Below are 19,483 nucleotides of genomic sequence, written 5' to 3'. Positions count from 1 at the left end.
GTTGGTGATGGACAGGGAGGCCTGGTGTGCTGCAGTCCATGGGGTCACAAAGAGTCGGACATGACTGAGTAACTGAACTGAAGAGTTGTCCAAATGATATACAAACAGAATGCAAAGAACTTAGTGGTACTTGCTGGGTTCTTTTTTGTTTTTGTTTTTTTGAGTTGTAGTTTTTTAAATTAAAAAAAAAATTGTTTGATTTATTTGGCTGTATCAGGTCTTAGCTGCAGCGTGCAGGATCTGTGTTACATCATGTGGGATGTTTTGCTGTGGCGCATGGACTCTCTAATCAAGGTGTGAGGGTGCAGTTGCCCCACAGCGTGTGGAATCTTAGTTCCCTGACCAAGGACTGAAGTCGTGTCCTCTGCATTGCAAGGTAGTCTCAACCACTGGTCCACCAGGGAAGTCCTGTGCTTGCTGTTTTGATTATTACGATACTTATCAAGACGGAGGAAGTTGCCTGCCAACACTGAGGCCTGCATCTGTTCATAGACCCAGGAGACAGCTTGGCTTCAGGAATTTTTATTTGCATGGGGAAGGTGGGGATGATGAGCCTGCAGCAGGGCGGGCCGCACGAGCGGAGCGTGGACTCACTTGGGCGGCTCGGCGGCCAGGACGGGGAAGCAGCCTTCGCGATGCCACTGCCGGTCACGTAGGCGGCGCACGGCCTGCATCTGTGGCTGGAAGGCCCCCCACTCGTTCCAGTGCCGGAAGTCGCCAGGCTCCAGGAGGTACTGGTACCCACGGTAGCCGGGATACTGGTAGCCGACCCAGCTGGGGGGAAAGCAAGAAGGATGGTGTGGAGGTGGCCTGTCTCACTACCTGGCACCTGGATGCCCCCCTGGACCAGCCGGTCCTCCATCCAGCCCAGCAGCCTGCTCTCCACCCCTCACCTGTCCTCGCTGGCTGGGGGCACCCGGGGCTCCTCTGGGCGGGCTTGGCCCCTTCCTACTGGCTCTGGGCAGTGATCTCACCTCTCTGACAGATCTCGGCTTCCTCCTCTAAGTGAAGCGGGGATGGTCATGGGAGCTGGTTTATGAGGGTTTGGGGGGCCGAAGGGGAAAATGAATCAAAGTACTTTGCTAAGTGGATTGCAGATACATGGTAGGGAAACTAATATACATTCCACTGAAAGTGATGACCTGGAGCTCAGAGAACAGGATCCAAGGGAGTGAACACAGGGCTTGGGGACTGGTTAGCAACAAGAAGGGGCACTCTTGTTTCAAAAAGTAGTTTCCTTTGTTGGAAAGTGAATTTGTGTGAAGTGGCTGGGAACACACCTTCTGGTGTGTTCAGACAACCAGTTCAAATCCTAGCTCTGCCATTTCCTAGGTAGGTGACTTATCAGAACCCCAGCTTGCCATCTGTGAAATGGGGATAATGACAAACCTGCCTCATGGGTGTATTGTAAAGACTCAATGACTATTCATTGAAAGAAGTTAGCATGGTGCTCGGTCCATTGTAAGCACTTAATACAAGTTATTATCCATGATTAATTTCTAATTATGCCATTGCCTCTGCTGGGAGGGTCTTTCCAGGTCTCTCTCAGACCCCTGCTCATCTTTCAAAGTCTGGCTTAAGTTCCAGCCTCCTCAGGTAAACCTTGGACCTGCCCTCCACTCCAGCACAGAGAACCCAGTCCCAGAAACCTTTCTTCTCCCTCTTACCTCCATCTCTTATCTATTATTGCTGGACATCATCTCACAGGTGTACTGACATCTCCCTGCTAGACTGAATAAGCCTCTGAAGGCAGGAGCTAAGCCTTCTTCACCTCTGCCTCCTGCTGTGTGCCAAGCACAGAGCCTGGCTTATTGACAATGTTTGGTAAATTTCAGATGGCTTACATACTGGAATACTGGGTCTCAGGGAAGGACAAAAGAGCAAGAAAAAGACCACAGCCCTGATGGTGTTATAGAAACTCAGAAAAGCATCTGGGGTGGAGAGTTGGATGCTTTCCACGTGCCTCGAGGCGATCAGGGGTGTCTCGTATGGTTCTCTGGAGGCAGGGGGATGGATAATGTGACCTCCTTTGGGTATCCGGCCCTTCCCTGAGTTCTCACGGACATGGGGTGGGGGTGGGGGCCTCTGTTTTGAAAGCTTCAAATCCTAGAGTTCAGAGCAGAAAAATCCTCTGGGATTAAGAACCCTGATGTGCCCATTGTATAGAGGACAACACTGAGACGCCGAGAGGGCTTGTGGCTCACCCAGGTGCCACAGAGCATCAGTGACAGTGTCAAGGCCCTTTCGTTACAGTCTCACCTCTCAGATGTCTCTCTGCTCATGCCCCCAGAGGCTCCAATCTCCCTGGATATTTCCGTTTCCTTGACCCACACAGACTGGTCTACTCACATCTACTCTGCTCCTCCTCGCTTCACTATTTCTCCAACCCAAACACGGGGCTAGAAGCCCCTACTTGCTCCATCTTCCCACTTCTTAGGACAATTGCTAGCGTTGTTTACACCAACACGCAATTCATCAACACATGATTCCACCTCCGCCCCCTAAGGCGATGACACTCTCTTGGCAGAATCCAGGCCTCCGGACTTTCCTGCACTTCTGATGTTGCATCCTGTCTGGGCAGGCTCGGGGGGTGCCCTCCCAGCCTGCCTGAGCTTGAAATGAAGCAGGGGGTGAGGGCCCATAGGAGCAGAGCTTACGTTCCGCTGGAGACCTTCACACTGCCCACGCGGTCACAGAAGCCGTAAACCCAAAGGCTGGGCACATCATCCTCCTGGATCTCCATGGTGTTGCCCTTGAAGTTGGCCCCTTCAAACAGGCAGAGCTTGTGCTCCTGGGCGTCCTGGGAAAGGAGAGAGGGGGTCAGGGGTGTGAAGGGTGAATGCGGCCTCCTGGGGGTGGACAGAGAGAGAGAGCTGAGCCTGCTCAGGCCATCACGGGACTGACCCCGGATTGTCAACATCCAGCCTCGAAGCGCCCTTCTCATCTGGAAATATGAGGATGTCAGCCTCTACTTCACAGAGCTAATCCATAGAGAACACTTAGCATGATGCCTGGCATACACCAAGTGCTCCAGACAAATTTACTCAATATTTTTATTATGCTGATCAGGGGTGCAGAGGCTCAGAGACGTTAAGCTTCTTGACTGGCGTCACACAGTCAGCCAGGGGCGGAACCTTCCAGAGAAGCGTGTCCCTGCTCCCATCCCCTCTTGCATCCTGCTCCCCACCACTGCTTCTGCTGCAGCCACACCAGTCCCCCCTTTTAGCTCCTTGTTCCACCCAGCCCGTCTTCACTCCAGGAACTCTGCCCCCACTGTCCCCCGGAAGGCTGTGCCCACGGCTGACTCAGCGCCCATCCTTTGGGAGCTCTCTCCTCGGATCACCCCCAGCCACCCCCACCCTCCTCTTCCCCAACACCAGAGCCTTGGTTTCCTCTTTCCCTCTCTGAGCACACACTGCATGGCCCCCGTGCAGTAAGCACCACGGCTGTTTGCCGTTACAGGTGGATTTCTGTGATTAGGTTTTCCATAGCTGCCTCCCATGGGGGCAGGGACCCTGCCTGTTGCAAGCACACTTGCACATCCAGAGCCTACGACAGAGCCTGGCAGAAACACATCCACGTGTCTGTGGTAGAATGAATGACTGCATGTGGGAGATGGTCGAGACAGAGATCCCTCTAACATCCCAGGAGAGAGGGCTGGAAAGGAGCCAGGGAACCCAGCTGGGAGAAAGTTGGAGGTAAGAGAGAAGATGGGCCACCCAGGACGGTGGCAGGGCTACAGGGAAGGGACTAGACCAGTGGCTCTTAGCCCTGGCTACCCAGAGACCTCAGAGGCATGGAAAGAAACCAGTGCCTGTGAATGAGCCCCAGAGATCTGGATTCAGTTGGTCTGGGGTGGGGTCCTGGCATTGGGACTTTTTCCTAATTATATATTTTATTTAAGCAAATATGTCTAAATTATGCTAATTTCAATAGGCGGACAACACAGCAATATTAATGAGGTCTTTAAAAAAATTTTTTGGTTGTGCATGTGGCATGTGGGATCTTAGCTCCCAGACCAGGGATTGAACTGGCACCCCTGAGTTGGAAGTGCGAAGTCTTAACCACTGGGCCACCAGGGGAGTTCCTAATGAGGTATTTTACATTCTCATTTTTTCTTTTTTGCTATGTATTCAAAGCCTGCCATGTATGTTACACATCTCCATTCAGACTAACCAAGATTCACGTGTTTAAGAGCCACATGTGGCTACTACATTGGACACAGCAAAGCTCAAGAAGCTACTGGAAGTGGCCCAGCTGATTGCTGTATCAAACAACTGTATGTTGACCTAGACTGCCTTATAAGGACCATTGATTGGGAGAAGAACCCATGAATTCTCACAAAGCGTCCATTGTTAAGGCTGATAATTCAGCCTCAGATTCTGAGAACATGACCAGGTTGGATAACCCATTCACATAGATCTGGTGAGGCCAAACAACTGGCTGTGGGCACCTGATAGTCTCAAATGGACGTGCATGAAAACTCTTTATGAAAATTCCCACCATGGAAAGCAGAAGTTGTTACCATCATCAGAAACTGACCTTGGTGAGTGCAGACGTGGCTGGTTAATGAATCACCATCAACATAATTCTGAAAAAAAACCTGTGAATGGCTTGGGGATAACTCCAACCTATTTCAGCTTTGAATCTTCTTGAAGTTATGTTACTTCCTTTAATTAAACATTACAAAGGGGCTAATTCAGTACATAGACTTATTGTCAGGGAGTTCACTGTGCCCTTCTGCAATATCCCTCTTTGCAGCCATCACGTAAGCTTCAACCTGCATGTCTGGCGCTTTGGGTGGGCTTTGAGACTTTTCAAAACTCCCCAGGAGGCTCAGTGATAGTCTGCCTGCCAACGCAGGAGACAGGGGCTCCATCCCTGACCTGGGAGATCCCACGTGCCCGGAAGCAGCTGAGCCTGGGCCCCACCACTGCTGAGCCTGTGCTCTAGAGGCCGGGAGCTGCAATGACTGAAGCCTCTGTCCCCTGGAGCCTGCGCTCGAGAGAAGCCACCGCAACTAGAGAGCAGCTTGTGCGCTGTAACGAAGGGCAGCCCCGCTCTCCGCAACCAGAGAAAAGCCTGCGGACAAATGGAAACCCAGAAAAGCCAAAAAGAAAGAAATGAAACTATATTTAACAACAAAACTGGGTTCCGCGTGCCCTGGGCTCCTGGCAGGAGCTGGGCATGTGATGAGCGTATCATGGGTGCCTTGTGAAGTGACCAACATGGAGCCATTGCCCTTGGACGAGCTCAGAGGTCACTGCCCAGCATTCCTTCTTCATTTCTCCTGCTCATCTGACGCCGTGGCTGTCCTGGCTGTCACACCTCAGGCTTGCTCCTGCCCTGCCCCAGAATCCTCCCCCGTCCCGAGCCCGGCCCAGGGGCCACTCACCATCCGGACGGGCCGGAAGGACATGAGCCGGTCGCTGCGGTAGCTGCTGGACCACGTGTCCCAGCGCGGGTACTCGCCTTTCTCCAGGACGAACATCTCCCCCCGGAAGTTGGACTGCTCAAAGGCGACCCAGCTGGACGGGGAGAGAGGTGGGCAGGGTGGGGAGAGTCAGGAGGGGCGGAGCCAGAGGGGAGAATCCATCATGGGCAGAACCCTCTCCCCCGACTCGCCTTCGCATCTTTACCTTGCAAAGCAGCCCCAAGGCTGGAGGTGGAGAGAGGCTGATCCCACTGACTGACGGGGAGACTACGGGCAAGACGCTTCACTTCTCTGCACCTCGGTTTCCTCACCTAACTTGCCTATCTTCTTGAAGTTGGTGCAGGATTAAATGAGATGGTGTGTATAATTACAGAAGCCAAATATTTCCCCAGATGTAGGATTTACACATAATTTTAGCACTGTGAGGACTTGGGGGAAATAACCTATCAGAAAACATTTTTAAAAAACCCCAAAGACTCTTGAGAGTCCCTTGGACTGCAAGGAGATCCAGCCAGTCCATCCTAAAGGAAATCAACCCTGAATACTCATTGGAAGGACTGGTGCTGAAGCTGAAGCTCCAATACTTTGGCCACCAGATGCAAAGAGCTGACTCACTGGAAAAGACCTTAAGGCTGGGAAAGATTGAGGGCAGGAGGAGAAGGAGAAGGGGGCGGTAAGAGGATGAGATGGTTAGATAGCATCACTGACTCAATGGACAGGAATGTGAGTCAACTCCAGAAGACAGTGAAGGACAGAGGACCCTGGCGTGCTGCAGTCCATGGAGTCGCAAAGAGTGCGGCATGACTTAGTGACTGAACAACAATAATAGTTTATCTTTGGATAAGGAAGAACAGGCCACCAAGCCAGAGCCTTCAGCAGGCTATTATACTGTGTTCACAGTAGGAATCTTTTCCACAGATACATTTTACTTATGCAGGTGATACTATCTTTCCATTTGTAAAAATAATCAAAAAGTTCTTTTGATATATATTTATTTGTGTCAAAAAAGGGTCATTTTAAAATGAAGTAGGGACTTCCCTGGTGGTCCAGTGGCTAAGACTCCATGCTCCCAACGTAGGGGGCCCGGGTTTGATCCTTGGTCAGGGAACTAGATCCCACAGGCCGCAACTAAGAGTTTGCATGCCACAGCTAAAAGATCCCACGTGCCACAACTAAGGCCCAGGGCAGCCAAATAAATAGATATTATTTTAAAAAATCAAATAAGTATATTAAACAAATAATATTCCTGGAGGTGTGGGGGTAGGGAAAAATTGATACAGGTGCTTGAATCATGTTTGATGAAGACTGGCCTAGCACACAGAATACAGTAATCAGAACAGGGGCAGTGGAAGGGGAAATGAGAGTAATATTTGCCTCTCAGATACCTATGAGAATTAAATATGATTGTGCACATGTAGGTGTTCAGTTCTCTAAAAGGGCTAATTACAAGCTTGACGTCGGATGGGGGCTTTCTCAGCGCAGCCTGATTGAGGATGGGAAGTGAGCTTTTGTTAAAAGGACCAGGGATTCTGGGGGAGATAAGATGATGCCCATTTCATAGATGAGAAGGCTGTGATGAAGGAGCCCCTTAAACTTTCCTCACTGTGTTCCGGAGTTCTCAGGGAACAAGAGAGGGCTGGGGGATGCTGACATTAGTCTCATCTCCCTGATGGGGGCTGGGACCCTCCTCTACCCAGAATGAGAGGGGGAAGATGGGGGCAGGGGAGGCTACTACCACGGACTGAAATAGAATGTGTCCAAGGAGCCTCAGATCTCGTGTGAGGAAGGCGCCAACCCACACAGCAGAGTGACAGAAGTGATGATGCAGATTTATTCTTCCAGAAGAGAGGTGAATCTGCCTCGCCTCACAGAGGCTGGAGCATATGAGAAAAGGATGGGCAGATGGATGGGCAGGTGGATGGATGGATGGAGGAACTGATGGTTGAATGAACGGGCAGATGGGTGGATGGACAGGTAGGTAGCCGGGTAGCTGGCTAGATCTATGGATCTATGGAGGATGGCTGGCTGGATGCATGATGGAGAATGGATGGATGGAGGGAGTGCTGAATAGAGGGATAAATAAATGGATGGAGAATGGACATACAGATGGATGGATGAACTGATCTATAGATGGATGAGTGGGTGCATAGGAAGCCTGTAGATGGATGAGTGGGAGCCTTGGAAGATGGTGCCATGCAGGAGTTAAGAGGGCAGACTTTGGAAACAGACAGACCCCAGTTCTAATCCCAGTTTAGCCATTTATTTTCTGTGTGACTCTGGGCAAGTCACTTTAGCTCATTAAGCCTCCGTCAAGGAGAAGAAAGGATTGTATCTACCTTGTCAGGAGGTGATGAGGGTCTAAAGCGAAAACACAAGCAGCAAGATCATTCATGATTAAAGAGGATGGGAAGCCGGAGATCTGAGCTTATGGGAAGACAGACACTGATGTGGTCTTGCCACCCTGACACCCTGTCCTAAAACTGTCTTATTCAGGAGGCACAGTGCCCAGTGAGGACCTGGTATGTGAGCGAGGAGTTGTCTATATTAGTGCCTTTTCTCATCTCCTGTGGCTCATATGAGCAAGGAGAGAGGTAGGGCAGGAATCTCAGTTCACAGATATGGGAAACTGCGGCTCAGAGGGGTTCAGTCAGCAGTCTAAAGTCCCACGGCGGTGGTGGCGGGTGTCTGCTGACGCCCCCAGGCTTCAGGCGGGCTTGCCTCCCCTCCCCACCTGGGTGAGGGCACCCCTCTCCTCCCCTCCCCTGCCCACCCCATCCCCTCCGTCGCTTTCTCCACCACTGTTTCTCCCAGGGCCCTGCTGGTCCTGACATGGGCCCAAGGCCCTGGGACACAGGACCTTATCTCTCCCACCAGTCGCAGTCCCAGAGCACACACCAAAGACCAGCTGCATCTTTGTTGGAGGAGAAATACTCTGGGTTTGAGTCACTGATAATGAAAAAAGCCTGAAAACCCAAACTGGCCACATCCGGCAGCTCCTCTTCTCAGCTGGGCTTTGACTCTGTGGGTGGGGCTGAGGTTACCAGCCTACCCCGGCCCATGGTAACATGGCTAAACACACAGAGCACCAGGAAGCGGCGATAATCTTCGTGACCACCAGCTAACGTCTGGGCACCCACAGAATGCCAGCCCCATGCTGCATTATTGCCTTCAGACTTGAGGACAGTCTAGCAGGAGGGCATGGGGACCATTACTCTGCCCATTTCAGAGATGAGGAAACTGAGGCTCAGGCACTTTACAAGGTAAACAGGAGAGTTGGGACTCACACCCAGGCCTGTCTGACCTCAAAGCCTATCTCTGCCCTCTGTACCACCCAGAGCCCCAGGATGCTGGGCATACAGGCTGATCACACCCCTTGGGGGCTTTTTGGCTGGAGAGAGGAGGCAAACGGGCCCAGTGGGTCTTGTCTAGTGGTTGGGCCTGCGCCCTGAGCGTAGTCCACAGGGGTTGAAGTTGGCACAACCACTATAACCAAGGGACAGTTATTCCTGCCTTAGGCCCAGAGAGTCAGGGGCAGCCTGTGGAGCAGGATGATATAAGCACTGTGAGTGAAACTTGTCAACCTGAGTCAACCCAGGCCCTGCCACTCACCCTTTGAGCCTTGGTTTCCCCATCCGTCAAACGGGAATTAGGAGCCACCCCTCCCCCACACAGCACTGTAGGATCATCGAGGTAAAGTCCTCAGTGGGTGCCTGGCACTTCCTGGATACTCAACAGAAGGTCATTACTATCCTAAAGACTACAAGCTGCCCAGGAGAGGGGCCAGCTAGTGGACACCCGGCCCTTTGCCCTCCTCCTGCCATCAGTGATGGGCAGGGGGCTCCTTCTGCCGCAGAAACAACATTTCTTTAGAGCCTGGAATCATGCCTTATTGTCAGTGTGACCTTATGCTTATCAGATCACCTCTCTGAGCTTCAGTTTCCTCATCTGTAAAATGGGAAGGAGAATCATACCTCCCTTTCCTCCCTCTTGGGTTTGAAACAAGCCCTAGAAAGAATACACAGTTGGCCCCAGTACAGAGGGTCCTGCATCTGTGAATGCAGAGGTCAGGCTGGACTATGCCATCTTATACCAGGTACTTGAGCACTGGCAGATTTCAGTATCTGCTGGGGGTCCTGGAACCAGCCCGTGGAGGGTACTGAGGGATGACCCTGTGCGGCCCTGCTAGCACAGCGGAAGGCAGTAAAGAGCAGCTATGGTTTTTTCGGTATTCCTATTTTACTAAGGCTGTGGGAGTGCCCCTCCCCCGCCCAAACACTCACGGTCCAGAGGCGACAATGAGGCTGCGCACTCGTTCGAAGCCACGGTCTCCCAGGTTCAAGCACTCCCCGGAGAATTCCACCCGCCGGCCCTGGAAGTTCTCCTGCTCAAAGACCACCAGCTGCAGGAGAGAAGCCCCCGTGCCCAGGAAGCAGAGTGAGGGGGGAAGTACCTCCAAAGCGGAGAGGCTCCAGGGCAAATATGCATTAAGTACCTATGTACCGAAGAGCAGGCAGTGCCCAGATCACCCGAGAGCTTGCTGGGAGCCAAGGTCTGTGAAATGACCCTGTCCTGCCTTCCCTCCACTTCTGAACTTAGTATCTGTACCGTCTTTAGGAACTGATGGATATTCCTTCCAGGCCTTTATCTGTGCTGTTCCTTTTGCCTGGAATGCCCTCTCCACCACACACCCCAATCCTGAAGCTCATGTCCCCTGTCCTGTTCTAGGCTCAGATGTCACCTCCTCCAGGAAGCCCTCCCTGATACCCTTTCCCTGAGTGAGCTTGGTCGAGTGCCCCCCCCCCACCCCCACTGTGCTCATCCCATCAGCAACACAGGTAACACACATACAGTCACTGCTGGTTTGCTTCCGGGTCTCTACGTACCCCTCTCCCCTTTCACTCACCCCTTCCAAAGACCAGTGGGGTGGATCTATTTCTGTATCTCCCAGCCCCCGCTTCTGCCACAGAGCTGATGCTCAGGAAACATTCATAAGTCTACCCATCAAACCACAAGGGAGGCCAGAAGCAGGGGCCACTGTGTTTACGTGGGCTAATACCCTCCTCTCACTAAGCATCCAATTTTGGTTTTTGTCCGCTCATGGTCCCCAGCTGGGAAAACCGTCGCCATTCCCTTGAACTGAGGCAAGCGCGTGCCTTCTCCCAGCCCCAGTTTCCCCGGCTGTAAAAGGGAGAGAGGTTCAACATACCCATGACCCAGCCCTTCCACTCCTCCACTTATCCGCCCAAGAGAAGCCCCTGCAGGTGACATGGCTAAGAGCACCCTGACCACATTGTTTATGACACCACAGCTAGCACCCACCCCACGGTCGTCAGGAGTGATGGACACCCTCTGAAACATCACACCGCAGCCGCAACAAATGACCCACAGCAATGCGCGGCAGTATCAGCGGCTGCTAGAAATCTCATAGCAAGTACAAAAGAAAAATGAAAACCCCAGAACGGCTACATACAGTATGTTTCAGTAAGTTAAATACAAATGAAGTGTAAATATCTACTTTTAAAGGAATAATGCATCAAAGCACATAAAACAGCAAGCAAGCAGGTGAGGGGGCGGGGTGAGGATGGCAGTTCCCTCGCCCAGGGGAGGAGGGAGGTGGGTTCCCGGGAGGGTGTGGGGGGCGCGTAGGAGGAGTGGAGGGGCGGGGGCGGGGAAGGGACACTTTGAATTAGATAGAGGCTGTTTACCAAGTCCTGGCTTTTCGTGTAATTAGCGGGTTTGCAGATGCGTGTTGTTTTCATGAAAAATTAAATTGAAATTAAACCATTAAATAAGGGACCGCATAAGTAGAAGCCTGCCAGGGAGGGTGGACCGCCTGACAGCGTGTCATGACCCAGTTCTGAATACCCGCGGCTGCAACCCAACCCGGTCCCAGGGGACCGGATGCCTGGCTCTCCGGGAGCCCTTTCAGCTTGACCGGCCGCTTGGAAACACTTTTCAGGAGGAGCTGATGGGGGCCTTCTGCCCGAGAGGACCTTCTGGGACAGCTGTTTCCTGATGCTAACTAAGCCAGCCCGCTTTCTTTCCTTCTGTTTCTTGCTTTCCACAAACTCGAAAGCAGGTGCAAGCCTGTTGGGCATCCTGGCGGGGACGCAGGGGGGCAGGTGGGGAGGGAGAGGCGGGGGAGGGGCGGGGAGGGGCGGGGAGGGGCGGGGGCGCGCAGGCGCGGGGGTGCAGCCCCCCCACCGCCCCGCCCCCAGGCCCGCGCTCACCTTGTAGTTGCCGGGAGGCAGGTCCCCTTTGGCCGCGGGCGCCGGCTGGGCGGGGGCCGGGGCGGGGCCGGAGCCCGGGGCGGGGCCTGGGGGCGGGGCCGCCTTCCCCTTCCCGTCGGGCCCTGGGTTCACGGCGGCGGTGGCCGAGGCCTTGGCCGCGGGCTGAGACATGGTTGCCGCCTGCGGAAGTTTTGTCAAGAGAACCCTTCGGCCCGGGTTCAGACAGGCCCGGCAACCCCCAGGCTGCCTCCCTGCTTCTCGTCCCCCCATCCGCGTGTATGCTCAGCCTTCTCCAAACTCACCTCCTCTCTTTCTCCTTCTAAAACGGAAGCCTGGAGAGCTGTCTGTCCCCATCTCCTCTTTGGCCTTCAAGGATTTCCCATCTGGGGGGACCCCCTCACTCCTCCTAGCTGCCTGCACCCCGCTGGCTGCCGTGTCCTTCCTCTCTACCCCCTGGAGCACTTCTCATGCTCCCATCACTTAGCACGCTTCTTGGCTTAGGGCAGCTACAGTGTGCCCCAGCAGATTTCATAGCAAGAATGTCCCAGTTGGGGAAGCCCCGGAGATAGGGCCCTCGAGAATGAATGCATCCTTCCCTCAGGATAACCTCGTATCTCCTCGCAGCAATCTGAGGCTCAGAGAGGGGAGAGGGCCTGCCCGAGGCCACCCAGCTGCCAACTGGGGGGACTCCAGTTTTAATGCCAGCAGACAAACCCAGCTACGGGGCTTTGCCACCTACTTATTCTGATCGACTCATCCTTCCATCCTCGGTGCCTGGCTCAGCACTTGGCACATAGGAGATGCTCACTTAACACCTGTCCGGAGACTGCATGAATGCCTCTTCCTCTCTCTTTTTGCTGAAACCGTGTCTCAGGCATTGCCTGGGAACGGGTGTGTGGGTGCAGACACAGGCCTGGGCTGCGGGAGGCTCCTGACACGCCTGTCAGGGTTCTAAAAGAAGGGCTGTGGCCGTGTGGGCGTTGGGTGGAGAGACCTTTGATCACTTCCAGAGGTTCCTCCTTACTTTGGGGTCATGGGCCCCTTGAGTGTTTGGAGAACACCTTGTCTTTGTCCCCGGAGGTGGGGGGGGGGGGGGAAATGCCCCCTTTAACTTTGGAGACCGTTCATTCCCAGGGACTCCAGGAACCCCCCCTGACAGCACAGATCAAGAGTCCCTGGCCGCAGCTTCCTGAATACTTTCTGTGAAGAAGAGCTAGCGGGGGGCAAGCAGACTCCTCCCTGGGCCGCTCTTGAGAAAGGCTGTCATGACTCTGGGTGCTCTACCCACCGTGGGGAGGCCAGACAGCTGGGCCACATCTGTGGCTTCCAGCCTCTTGCTTACCCCGCCCCCTGCCCGCCCCGCCCCCAAAGTCAGGCTCTGAATATCAACACGCCCCTGGGGGGCACTAGGTTCCCTCCTCCCTGGAGAGGTGCTCTTGCTTTCCGCATCCCCTGCCCCCGCCCCAGCCCCAATCCCTCTCTCTATGCATCGCGCCCTTCCTCCTCCCCTCCCCCTCCCCCTGTTTTCCCGTTTTTCCCTTCCTCTCTGTGCCTGCCCTTCTGTCTCTCGTTCTGCTTCTCTCTGCCCCAATGTCTTGCCCTGTTTATGCCTCTGCACCCATCTGGTCTCTTTCTTGTCTTTCTTTTCTTCCCTCGCTCTCTTCCTCTCTCTGCCCCCTCTCTCTCCCCACCTGGCTCCTGATGACCCCCTTTTCTCTCTCTATTCCTGCTCTGTCTCCCTTGCTCACTCCCCTCCCCTCCCCTGGGGCTCTTGGCCAAGGGTGGGTCCCCTCTTACCTGGAGCCCTGCTATTTGCTGCTGGAGGACAGGCAGGCGGGCAGGCTTGGTGCAGTGGGTGACCAGGGGCCGACCCCCCATTTTATAGTCTGGCAGACACCAGATCCTGTCTTCTGTGGCACAAAGCGGCAGCTGGCTCAGCAGGCCCCGGGCAGAGAGTCGGGGGGGCCTCGGAGCCCCGGCCCTGCTGGGTTCCTGCGGAGGGCAGCACTTTCCATTGTGAGCCCGGCACGCACAGCAGAAACCCTGGCCAGCAGCCACATGGCCTTGCCTCTGCCGGGCCCCTGCCCCGAAGCCACTCTCACAAACACTCGCTGGGGATGGGCTTGTGATGGGGTTCCCACTAGCTGCCAATCCAGGGAAAGGGGGAGCCTCCAGAAGGTCGGTTGGAGACCTGGGTTTGAATCCAGGCTCAGTCACTCTGTGCCACGTGGCCTTAGCAAAGTCTCCCCCTTGGGGCCCCTGTGTCTGCGGTTACAAGTGGCTCAGGTGTCCCTGTGGGGTTGCCTCACAGGAAGGCAGGGGACCAGGGGTAGCACTAACGCATTACCCCTGCCATCTGGGTCAGTCCCCAGGACAATCCACCTTATTGGGCACTTTCATTATACCCATTTGGCAGATGAGCAAAACTAAGGCACAGAGAGATCAGAGCCAGGAATGGGCTGGGTGCAGGGGGAGCCGGGGAAACCAGTTGGGAGAGAGAACAGGGACTCGGGTTGGGCAAGTGGAGAGTGACAGAGAAAGAGGGATGATGCAGACGGAAATACGGAAGGGTGATGGCGACAGAGACGGACAGACGGACAGAGACAGATGTCAAACAGAGCAACAAAGAGTCGGAACAAGGGAACAGATGCCAGAAATCTCCTCATCCAATCCCCTCATTTCACACTTGGAGAAACCGAGGCCCGGGGGGGAACCATGGGTTTCCACATGGCCACACGGGATGAGTTGACAATCGAGCCAGGGCTGGGGGACCGTGGGGTGCTGCCGGGCCACGCCAGCCTGCAGTCTGCCTCCCCGGCCCCTGGTGCTGGTGATGGGCTGGGGGAGAACGGGATTCTTCTGAGGTTCTTGTTTCTTCTTTGGGGGTCCAGGGTCCCAGACTCCCCACGGAGCCCAGCTCCGCCTTGCGATCAGCGTGGCCCTCGGGCAGCTCCGCTGTCTGCCCACCCCCCCACCTTGCATCCCCTCCCTTCCCAGCCTCCCCCCTCCCCGCAGCCTTTCATCCTGGGCCAAGGCCTTGGTTGGGGGGGCAGCAACCGCAGGACGGGGCAGCCACTGGAACGGGGGCCAAGATGCCTGCGGTGGGGGCCACCCACAGGTCTGGGCTTCGAGGCCAAGACGTCTGGGGCAGTTCCGTGTCCCCCATGGCAATGGGCGGTCAGCCAAACAGTGCGGGTAGAGGTGGGGGGTCCCGGGCGGAGGTGGGGGCCCCTCCCATGCCCCCATCCCCCCATGCCCCCCTCTCCCGCCCCCCATCCTGGGTGGCTCCACTCTGAGCCTCTTATGGACGTGCTTCCTGTAACCCTCATCATTTCGGTGGGGGCGCTGGGATTGGTCCTCTTCGCAGATGAGGAAACCGAAGCAAATCCCTCTGCCCTCTCTCAGCCCATTTCCTCATCTGTAAAACGGAATGGGAAGTCACATGTTTTGAACTCCTGAACCCAAGCTCTTAAAAGCCATGCCCTCTTGCTTTCATGCAAGTAAGTATTTTCAAGTAATTAAGCGTAATCATTAAGTATTTAATAAACCTTTAAGAGGAATCATTTCCCCCAGCTTTACTGAAATATAACTGGCAACCAACAGAGGGTAAAGGTGTGTCATATGTTGACTTGATACATTTACAAATTGCAAAGTGATTGCCACCTCCCTGCCTTCACACAGTTACTATTTGTGTTCTTGTGGGGAGAACAGGTAAGATCTGTTCCCTAAGCAGCATTTGAGTATACATTACATTATTAGCTATAATCACCGTGATGTACATTATTTCCCCAAACTCGTTAACCTTATAACTGGAAGTTTATGCCCTGTGAGCATGTCTCCCTGTCCCCTCCACCTCCCAGCTCCCGGTACCCTCCATCTTACTCTCCACTTCCCTGATTTTGTCTTTTTATGGTTCCATATGTAAGTGAGATCATACCGTGTTTGTCTTTCTCTGACTTATTTCACTTAGCATAACGCCTTCGGGGGTCTATCCATGTTGTCACGAACGGCAGGGTTTTCTTCTTTCTCAAGGCTGAATAATATTCCATTGTATGTCTACATATCACATCTTCTTTATCCACTCATTGGATAAAGAGTGGATGGATAAGGTTATTTCAGTTATCCACTATTGATGGATAATTAGGTTGTTTTTACATCCTGGCTATTGTGCATAATGCTGCAATAATCATGGAAGTGCAGATGTGTCAATAGTAATTTTTTTAAATTAGCCGCAGTAATGCCAGTGACCATGGAGACATGTGATGAATGTCAGGCTCCAGGAGCAGTTCCAGAAGAGCGATGCTGTTCGTGTATAATTCATGTTTCCCCTCACAATACCTCATCTCTTAGGCTGAACCCAGTTTACCTGTATACCCATTTTACATATGAGGAAACTGAGGCTCGGAGAGACGAGGTAACAGGCTCAAGGTTACCCAGCCACCAAGAGTGGGACATAAACCCGGGCCGTCTGGCTACGGAGGCTGCATCCTTGGCCTTTAACCTTCCTGGCAACCTGATGTCAAAGTTGTACCTTTGATAGGGCTGCCTATCACCCACCCAGGAGGGCACTAGCGTTGCCTTCTCAGCTCACAGCTCCGTGAGCTGACGTGCACGTTCTCCAGCTCACCTGGAGGGATCTGGTTTCCACCCACGCTCTTCCCTCTGCCGTGAGAGGACCCTCTTGGGCCAATTTCAGAGGGTGGGAGTTGGGGGAGACGTGTGCACGAAGCGACGTCTCCGAGCCCCGGATGGTGGGCGGTGCGGCACAGTTTGTAAAGCATGTTCAGGCCACCAGCGCCTTCCTCTGTCCACGGAGCCAGCTGGGCCCCTCTCTGGGCTTTGTGGGCCCTGGAGGCCCTGACCCAGCCACCCGTCCTGCCTGCATCCCTCTGCACTCCTTCAGCCCCATCGGGCCACCAGCCCCAGATTCCCACCTCTGCGCTCTTGCCTAGCAAAAGCATCTCACTCCGCTATAAATCCTCCACACCCTTCAGAACCGAGTTTCAATGCCACCTCTGCCATGAAGCCCACCCTGATTGCCCCCAGCTGAGGAAGAAGATGGGACCTGGGAGAGGGGAAAGGGATGGGTGTTTGTTGAATGCCTGTGCCAGACATGTGACATACTCTCATGCCATTTTATAGTTCATCCTCGCTCCATTTTACAGGAAGAAATGGGGGGAGGACCCGCCCCGGGTCACACGGCTAGGAAGGCTGAGGTTCTTGGACTCTTGGTCCACCGCTGGACCAGGGTGGACCTTCTTCCTCTTGCCTCCTTCCCGGGGATCCCCGAGGGGGGCACCCTGGCCTCTCCCTCCCAGCAGAGGCCAATGCTGCTGACACCTCTCCACTGGAGCCACAAGCAGGGCTGGCTTTTGTTCCTGTCACTCACTTGCTGAGTCAGGGCTCTGTCCCCCGAGGGGCCCTCTCTCCTCCCTGCCTATAAGAGCCTGACCTCGGCCGTTCCCGGGTCTGGCATGTTCTCTGGGTCTGTCTCGGTAAGTCCCCCGGGTTGGAGAAGGGGTGGGATTCGAGCTCTGGGTGAGTCTCCTGGGAGGCAGGGGAGCCCCTGGTCCCCAGTCCTGGGGGGATACCACTGAGTCATCCCGAATGCCATCCTCATTGAACCAGGCTCCAGACCTTGAGACCAGTACCTGCGACCGCCGTTTAAAACCCAAATGATTCCTGTAATCCTGCTGCCTCAACTTCCGCTCTTAGAGCCTCCGTTCTGGGTCAGGTGCTGTCTTTGGGAGGCTCTCAAGCTGATCACCTTGGCACTTGCCAGGGGCACAGCGTTCACCCACCCGCAGCTGCGGAAATTCCCCCTACTGAGTAGGTAAAACAGCACAGAGCGGGGTGTAGGGGAATGGGCACATTTTGAGACAGAGAAAGGATGGAAGAAAAGAAGGTATTGGAAAGTGGAGGAGGAGACTGCCCAAAGCCACACTTTGCCCTTCATCTTGGGCACTTCTGGACCCCACCTGGGTACCCATCTGCCTAAACCAGACTTCAGCTTCAAGGAGGGGAGCAGAGTCGGGGTGGAAGCTTCCTCATCTTCTTCTGTCGCCTAGGAAACGAGCGGCATGTCTCTGCAGTGCACCAAGTCGGCGGGACACTGGAAGGTAGGGAGAGGTGCTGGGTCTGGGGAGGGGGAGGGCACAGGTCAAGCCCAGGGCCTGCGGACCCCTGCCCCACCTTCTCTCAATCCCCACCGCACCCCTGGAGCGGGGCCGGTAATGAGGGCCCATTTCACGGAGGATGTAGTCGAGGCTCCGAGAGGGAGAGGTTCTTGCCCAAGGTCACACACAGAGGTTCTTGATTTGAACTTGGGACTTCTGGTCCTCGAATTTAACCGTCTCTCTGGCAGAAAGCGACAGGTCTTCCCTGTAGTTCAAATGGTAAAGAGTCTGCCTGGAACGCAGGAGACCCGGGTCCGATCCCTGGGTCGGGAAGATCCCCTGGAGAAGGGAATGGCAACCCACTCCAGTGTTCTTGCCTGGAGAATCCCATGGACGGAGGAGCCTGGCGGGCTACAGTCCATGGAATCACAAAGAGTCGGACTCGACTGAGCAACACCACTATTACTGGCAGAAAAGGCAAACTGGTGATGTTGCACAGTCTCTGGGCATGATTCCTTTGGTTTCCTCTGTGTTAAAAACAAAAACAAACAAACAAAAAAAAACCACCTAAAACCTCTCAATTTGTCATCAGCGTTTGAAGACCGGGAGCGTTCACAGAGAAGTTCAGTAAGAAGGGTCGTCTTGGGGGAAATTGGACTGTTGCATTACCATGTGGCAGCAATAGGTGGCGCTGAGCAGGGCTGTGCTCCCGGGGTCTCAGCTCTCACCGTCCCCTCCCTGGACCCTGGAGGCATCTGAGTTTGCCGTCCCTGCATTACCTGGCCTGCCCCACACTGAGTCCTGGGGTGCATCCCTAACCCCTCACCGCCCCGCATTCCCCCCAGCTGCCCAGAACTCTGATGTGGGTCCCTACCTTTTCTCTCCGGCATAGATCGTGGTGTGGGATGAAGAGGGCTTCCAGGGCCGGCGGCATGAGTTCACGGCTGAGTGCCCCAGCGTGCTGGAGCTTGGCTTCGAGACTGTTCGATCTTTGAAAGTGCTGAGTGGCGCGTGAGTCCAGGGGGATCGGAGCTGGGGTTGGGGAGACAGGAAGGTATCTAGAGAGGGGTGCTGGGACTTTTAGGCGTTCTAGGTCCTATCTTCTCAGGCTCTAACTGTACTGGTGTGCCTCCGTGGGTCTGAGATGCTGGGGAGCATAAAGGACGGCAGCGTAAGGTTGCACGGGTTATGCACTGCCCAAATGTAGCTGCGCTGGGGAGGGGCGCCATTCACACAGGGTCTGCCCATTGGATGAGGCAGCCTTGTGGGGGCAGACCTTCAAAATCCAGTGTTGGGTCTGAAATGTCCCTGTTAGGCACAAATCAACAGTCAATATCACTCACCAAAAGTGGAAGGTAACTAGAAATACAGTGAAAAATAATGCTAGTAATTTTTAGTTAACTGTTGCTGCCTGACTGAGATCTGAGCATGAGATATGTTTTATTTAAAAAGAGGGAGAGAGAGGACTTCCCTGGTGGTCCAGTGGTAAAGAATCTGCCTGCCAAGGCAGGAGATAGGAGTTCGATCCCTGATTGGGGAAGATTCCACATGCTTTGAGGTAGCTAAGCTCACGGGCCACAACTACTGAAGCCCATGCCCTAGAGCCTGTGCTCCAAAACAAGAGAAGCCACCGCAATAAGGAGCCTGCACACCGCAACTAGAGGCCACTCCTGCCCTCTGCAACTAGAGAAAAGCCTGCAGCA

General features: G+C 54.3%; 2 protein-coding genes across 3 annotated transcripts in view; one reads left to right on the top strand and one right to left on the bottom strand.

Annotated features, from left to right (window-relative positions):
* Positions 1 to 488: 488 nt before the first annotated feature.
* On the bottom strand, positions 489 to 13,897 carry CRYBB1 (crystallin beta B1). The gene is made up of 6 exons (XM_061141648.1): positions 13,462 to 13,897; positions 11,665 to 11,844; positions 9,715 to 9,833; positions 5,396 to 5,528; positions 2,658 to 2,800; positions 489 to 774 (listed from the first exon to the last, which is right to left on the bottom strand). The coding sequence occupies exons 1-6, from the start codon at positions 13,540 to 13,542 to the stop codon at positions 591 to 593; spliced, it is 840 nt and encodes a 279-aa protein (XP_060997631.1). The 5' UTR covers positions 13,543 to 13,897; the 3' UTR covers positions 489 to 590.
* The window catches only part of CRYBA4 (crystallin beta A4), a 12,595-nt gene continuing 3,797 nt past the window's right edge, over positions 10,686 to 19,483 (top strand). The window contains exons 1-3 of one of the 2 annotated variants that reach the window (XM_061141650.1): positions 10,686 to 10,915; positions 17,733 to 17,783; positions 18,673 to 18,791. In XM_061141650.1, the coding sequence (XP_060997633.1) occupies positions 17,745 to 17,783; positions 18,673 to 18,791 (158 nt within the window). In that variant the 5' untranslated portion in view covers positions 10,686 to 10,915; positions 17,733 to 17,744. Of the gene's footprint in view, positions 10,916 to 16,711; positions 17,160 to 17,732; positions 17,784 to 18,672; positions 18,792 to 19,483 lie in introns of those variants that run through there. The other variant, XM_061141649.1, reaches the window with a different exon arrangement.

Source organism: Dama dama, chromosome 5, assembly GCF_033118175.1.
Source record: "Dama dama isolate Ldn47 chromosome 5, ASM3311817v1, whole genome shotgun sequence".
Classification (NCBI taxonomy): Eukaryota; Metazoa; Chordata; class Mammalia; order Artiodactyla; family Cervidae; genus Dama; species Dama dama.
This window is presented reverse-complemented; position numbering and strand designations above follow the sequence as displayed.

What these genes read in the sequence shown, in the direction of transcription:
- CRYBB1 (XM_061141648.1), bottom strand. Translation starts at nt 13,542, where the DNA reads ATGGGGGGTCGGCCCCTGGTCACCCACTGCACCAAGCCTGCCCGCCTG. An exon ending in AGCAAATAGCAGGGCTCCAG is followed by an intron (nt 11,845 to 13,461) that starts GTAAGAGGGGAC and finishes AAACTTCCGCAG; the next exon opens with GCGGCAACCATGTCTCAGCC. An exon ending in GTGAAGGTCTCCAGCGGAAC is followed by an intron (nt 775 to 2,657) that starts GTAAGCTCTGCT and finishes CTTTCCCCCCAG; the next exon opens with CTGGGTCGGCTACCAGTATC.